This window comes from Pseudonaja textilis, chromosome 1, assembly GCF_049901715.1.
Source record: "Pseudonaja textilis isolate UNSWEBS1 chromosome 1, rPseTex1.2, whole genome shotgun sequence".
Lineage (NCBI taxonomy): Eukaryota > Metazoa > Chordata > Lepidosauria > Squamata > Elapidae > Pseudonaja > Pseudonaja textilis.
The window spans coordinates 78,199,581-78,205,570 of NC_141990.1; the positions used below are offsets into that span (position 1 = coordinate 78,199,581).

Genomic DNA, 5,990 nt, shown 5'->3' on the forward strand with positions numbered 1-5,990 from the left:
GAATAAATATACATGGGACAGTACTACATGTCTGAACAGTCACACATTGATGAACATTTTAAAATTAGTCATTTTTATTCAAGATGGTTTGTAGTAATGAGATAAAATGAGCTTTTAAAATCTTTTGTTCTCCAGGTCTTGGGCTGAGTGATGTGGGGCCCAGTGGTGGGATTCAAATTTTTTCACTACCAGTTCTGTGGGCATGGCTTGGTGGGCGTGGCAGGGGAAGGACACTGTAAATAAAACCTCCAGTGAGAGGTGGTATTTGCCCTTTCCCTGAACTACTCAAAATTTCCACTACCAGTTCTCCAGAACTGGTCAGAATCTGTTGAATATTACCTGTGGTGGGGTCCATTGGCTATGCTTATATGTTTATAGGTTATTGTTCAGTTTTGCCATCTTGTTGTTTTTCTCTTTATTACATTATTTCCTTTGTTCTGTTTTATAAGAGCCAATTTGAAATGGGACAGTGCCTAAATTGAATCAGCTGAATTGAACTGGATCCTATACATATTAATTCAGGAATAATTCTCACTGAAACTACTGTGAATTAAAAACCACTAGGCTATGAAATAATACTATTCAGCACCATGTCGTCTGCACGTTATTAATGTACAGATAGTCCTCAAATTACAAGAGTTTGTTTCGGAACCGTTCAAAGTTACAAAGGCACCGAAAGTAATACTTACAACAATTTTTCACATTTATGAGCCTTGTAGCACCCCCATGGTCACATGATCAACGTTCACACGCTTGACAACTGATTCGTATTTATGACTGTTGCAAAGTTTGGGGGGAGGGAGGAGTCATGTGAACACATTTTTTGACCTTCTGATAAATAAAATCAATGGGAAAGCTAGTTTCACTTAACAACCCTGTTACTAAGTTAACAACTGCAATGATTCACTTAACAGCTGTGGCAAGAAGGGTTGCAAAATGAGACAAAAATTACTTAACAACCGTCTCGCTTAGAACTGGAATGTTGGGCTCAATTGTGGTTGTAAGAGGAGGGCTATCTGTACAGTTTCAAGAGTATTCAAATTACAAAATTTAACAGTCTTCCTTGGAAATAAAAAAAAAACCTAACTCCTTCATATTCTATTAAAAACATACACGCTGTATTTTACAGTGGCTTTCTCTATGAGGGAATATTACAGAGAGCAACTGAATATCATTGTTAACATTGCACCCACCTCTGCAAAGAATATCCTAAATAATTCCAAATTCTACAGTAATTTGCACTAGCAAACAAAGTGAGCTATTAGCATAATTGCAGTTTTAAGAGAGATTGAAACTGAAAATAATAAAAGAGAATTCTTGATATATGTGCAGCTCACTTCTCATGACTATTCAATCTGCTTTAAATTAATTCACAGAAAAATTTACAGGCTTTCAGTTTGATGTCTATCCATATCCAGCCTCATTTTTTTTATTTTTGTGTAATAGGAAAAGAGTTCTGGTCCATTAATTCTCCCACTCTCTCTTGCAAGAAGTTAACCATTTCAGCCAACACAAAGACATGGGTTTCATCTAAGTCTTGTATGATGAACTTCTTTCCCAGGGCATTCGATTCATCTAGGTACAGCAGGAACTGCTTCATGGCGGGGTCGCTGTGGGATAAAATTATGATAATGTCACATAAACTTCAATGAGTTAAGCTGCAATAGTTACAATGCAAATGTCAATATAATACAATAAAATCACATTTATGAAATGCATTAAACCTCATAAACTTTATAAAGCATGCAGAAATTCATAAAACATAATGAGATTGAAAAAAATGAAAACTATTATGAAAACAGTCCTAATATGTTGAGATCAAGTATTTTCAGGGTTCTCCCAAATATCCAAGCCTGACCAAACATCCAAAGTTATACTGTGTGGATCTTGGCCATCTCCAGTTGGGGAGGATATTTCATAGACAGCGCCATGTTCCAAAAAACATCTGCTATGCTTTAGATAGATGAAAACTCAGGTGTTCATATGACCAAATGCACTGAAGTAGCATTGTTAAGATTCCTAGGAAACAACACGATTAAGGCTGTGAATGTTAAATTTAATCAGTGATGGAGACTGGTGACAACTGTGAATTTAGTAAAATAGGTAAAGCATATTCTGGTTATCTTACTTTAGTCCATATGTTCTGCAGTCACAGCAATTTCTAATACTTTTCAAGGTTAGCTTTGCATATAACCTAACATTCTATCCAGGAAGTATTTAAGCCATGAATAATTGTAACAAAATCCTGTCATCAAGTAAAATCTAAAGTACAAGGTCAGAAAAGATTGCTCCTTCTCATGGATATATTCCAGCAGGAGAATACAAGCCAAGGAACACTGCCAACTTCAAATGTGATATTTTGAGAGAAGCGCAATCTTATCCAAGAAAGGCTGAACCATCAAACCACAATCAAATAGAATGAGTATATTCCATCTATTGGAATTGAGTGCAAACAGTTGGGATTATGTTCAACTAGAACGTTTCATCCAATGAGATGAGAACAATTTTTAATATGATTAAATGTGGTTTTAAATATGTCCTCAAGATCAATACATACAAGTATCAAGGGAATAGTGATGACTTTTTAGCCCAGTCTCTGAATGACAATTTCCAACAGTTTAATGTAAACAGATACAGTTTCATGTAAAACAGATAGTTCTCGACTAACAAAGATAATTGGGACTATAATTTCTGTTGCTAAGATGAGCGGTCATAAAGCATGAAGTCATGCTTTGCGATGGCAATCCCACCAGTCCCCATTGTCATCATTAAGAGGCTTTGTGGACCACTAAGTGAGGATCTGCAAGCAAAGTCAGTGGGGAAATCAGCAAGTTGCAATTCCCAGATAGTTTGCAAACAAGCTGGCAGGCTGATATGTGGCTGCTGTTGGGTGGGGGAGGGAACATAAGGATACCAGTAGAGCAGGACCTGGCATGGTTGCTGCAGGGCACACAAGTAATCAATGTAGTGCAAGCAGGGCAATATGGGGTTGGCTGCTCCTGGGTGTAAGAGATTTACCAGAGTAACATGTCACCTTCTGTACTGGCTTCCCATTTACCTATGGGAAGCCAGTGGGAAGGTCACAAACAGTAATCATGTGATTTGGGACAATCATCAACATAATCAGATTTTATATAATCAAAAAAAGTTAAATTTAGAAATAGTTAGTTAAACATCTAAAATTTTCAATGTAAAATCAATTCAGAATAAATACTTTTTCCAATAACATTTCCCAATCTGGAAGAGATTCTGAGAAAGAAGTAAACCTATCAAACAATTTTTTTCTTTTTTTCTTCAAAATGTTAAGGCAGCTGCACTCTTAACAAGGCTTACATGTTTTTTTTAAAGCTGTCCATTTTTGTCTCTGCCTGTATATGCATCTACAATCACTTCTCTTATGTCCCCAAAGAAGTGCTATTTGTACATGCATACAGAAACAGCTGCTATAGTACCTCAAGGAAAAGTGCATTGTTTGTGCTAATGCGTTTTATGAAATACCTCTTTGGATATCACTAGCCTAAGAAATATATTCATTTTGTATCACAACCACATAGTAACTGCTAGAAATTATCTGAATACATCTACTATCATACTGTACACACGTCAATCTGTAATACAGCAAAAGACTGGCTGGCCAAATCTTTGAGCCAAAACTACTTCTTTTCCTTTGAAATTAAATACCAAGGAGTAGTTTGCTGGAATCTTACAGCACTGGCTGTAATAAAGGAAGTAAAGGAAAGTAAACCTCCCACCCAAGTTGTGGAGTGAAATTTTCAAATATGCATGAAAAAACAAACAAACTAGATTTAGATATCTAGGGTATATACTGGGTACGTAGCTAGAATTACATTAGGCATTGGTTTTATTTAATTGAGCTGAAAGCAATTACCTGCTTCTGGTTTCTTTCAAAACCTTTTTTTTTTACTCTGAATTTAACTTCCATCTTAATTGGGCCTCATTATTTCTATGCATACACTGCTCTTTCTGAAGGTAAATCTCTTTTTTTAAAACAAACTAGTACCCATCCACTTTTGTTTTGTTTGCAGTGTGTTCTTAATGAATACTAAACAGGATTAAAAAATTTAGATGATCATTAGATGCAGCAAATAGTTGCGCAAATCCCTTAACTTGATGCTAACCTCCAGTGATTATCTGGATTGCTGTAGCTTGGATATGGTACTTTTAGAACCATGCCTTGGTGGTTCTAATCTGGTAATTGCTCACAAGGCCTAAGGTCCTCAAAATTAATATTAAACTGTACATACATTATTCAGTTTACATAAAGGGAAAATAGTAGCAGAAGATTGTAATTGCTGTCTCAGCCCACTCTGCTGGTTAAGTGAATTATTTACAATCTGGAATTTAAACAAGTAACACCTTTAGAAATGAGAGTTAAAGGCAATATTGACAAGCTTAAGCCAGTTAAATTTAAGTGTAATAAGAAAATGAGGCTGTTGTCAGAATAATTTTTATCTTTATAATATGAATTAGGCATACCAAATATTTATAGTTTATAGGTTACATGAATAATATACTGTACTATATAACATTTCAGTAACATAGTATTCCTTTAAAACAAGAGTATGCTATTTTTGCTATTTCACTTGATTACAAACTCAGTGTTTCTTGTAACCATGTCACAACATAAACATTTCTTGCTCATGCTACCAAATTTCTTACAAGCTTGGGGTAGCACTTGCATTGCCAATATATTTTTGCTTACCATTCTATAAGTATCCCTTTCAAAACATTCACCATCTTCTTCACAATGTCAGATACCTAAAACATCAAACGGAGAGACTATTTGTAGAAAAGGATACAATGTTAAACTGAAAAAAATCAATACAAACGTCCTGATGGGTAAGCTTCTATCCTAGCCAGTTCAATTGAGCAAAAGTTAAGCTGAATTCAGATTTACTGATTTTCAAGACAATGAGAATATGCCTGTATAGTTAATTAACATAGTAACTTTGAATGTAATAAATTATTTAATATAATTCTGAATGCACTTCAATATTTTAATATGCTCTAATTTTAAAAAAAAGGGAAAACGAAAGCCCTATCAATAACATGTATTACTTTTATCTTGAATCTGGCATATTTATGTCTAGCTTATTACAGTACCGGTTTAGAACTAAATCCACTTTCATTCAAAGTCACTTTATGTTTTGATCTGGGTTGGACAATTTCAAGGCAACGAAGAGTCAGAGAAAACTCTACCCTGTGTTTGGGATTTTTGTAGCCCTGATTTGGTAGCCCTAATCCTACACTGAACTGCCAGCTGCCTGCAATTTGGCAGTTCGAATCTCACCAGGCTTAAAGTTGACTCAGCCTTCCATCCTTTCTCAGGTGGGTAAAATGAGGACCTAAATTGTTGGGGGCAATAGGCTGATTCTGTAAACTGCTTCGAGAGGGCTGTAAAGCACTATGAGTGCTTTACGGTATATAAGTCTAAATGCTATTGCTAATTCAGGGAGGAAATTGTATGGAAATTGTTTCTAACTAGCTGCATCTTCCAGGCAGGTTGCAATTGCACTTCCCATCATCCTCGGCCAGATTGATGAGGTTTAGTGTGCAACTACCCCGGATAAAACTAAGGTGAAAGAGAGTAGCTGCCAGCAACTATTTTACGCTACGCAGGATTCGCAAAACCTGACGTCTACGTTGCCCTGCCGAAAGGCAAGCCCTTAATGCCGGAGATACGAAGGTGAACGAGGGATAAACTGGGAAAGAAAGAGAAAGGGGGGAAAAAACAACAACCACTGAGTTCAAGCTAACAAAACACTGAATCGTGCTTCACCCGTCCAGCAACGTTGCCCTGGCGACGAACACACCAGGTCACTCCCGTTTCCCCCCGACCGGAAGAAGTGGGAGACGGAAGGAGCGCCGACTCCGACGCAAGAGCCACAACTGCGCAGGCGCCTTCTATATAGTCTTTGGATTGGGTTGCTCCTCCTGAGGGGCGGCGCTCCGGGTGACGTAAGATGGGT

The 5,990-nt window shown here is 36.9% G+C and overlaps 1 protein-coding gene across 3 annotated transcripts; it reads right to left on the reverse strand.

Annotated features, from left to right (window-relative positions):
- Positions 1–1,083: 1,083 nt before the first annotated feature.
- Positions 1,084–5,950, reverse strand: GTF2H5 (general transcription factor IIH subunit 5). Of its 3 annotated transcripts, none has more exons than XM_026705059.2 (3): positions 5,801–5,950; positions 4,724–4,779; positions 1,084–1,610 (listed from the first exon to the last, which is right to left on the reverse strand). In XM_026705059.2, the coding sequence occupies exons 2-3, from the start codon at positions 4,756–4,758 to the stop codon at positions 1,430–1,432; spliced, it is 216 nt and encodes a 71-aa protein (XP_026560844.1). In that variant the 5' UTR covers positions 4,759–4,779; positions 5,801–5,950; the 3' UTR covers positions 1,084–1,429. The 3 variants fall into 3 exon arrangements, with proteins under 3 accessions (XP_026560844.1, XP_087795106.1, XP_087795114.1); XM_087938980.1 differs by having other exon boundaries at positions 5,779–5,878; XM_087938988.1 differs by lacking the exon at positions 5,801–5,950 and adding an exon at positions 5,312–5,415.
- Between the last annotated feature and the right edge of the window lie 40 nt (positions 5,951–5,990).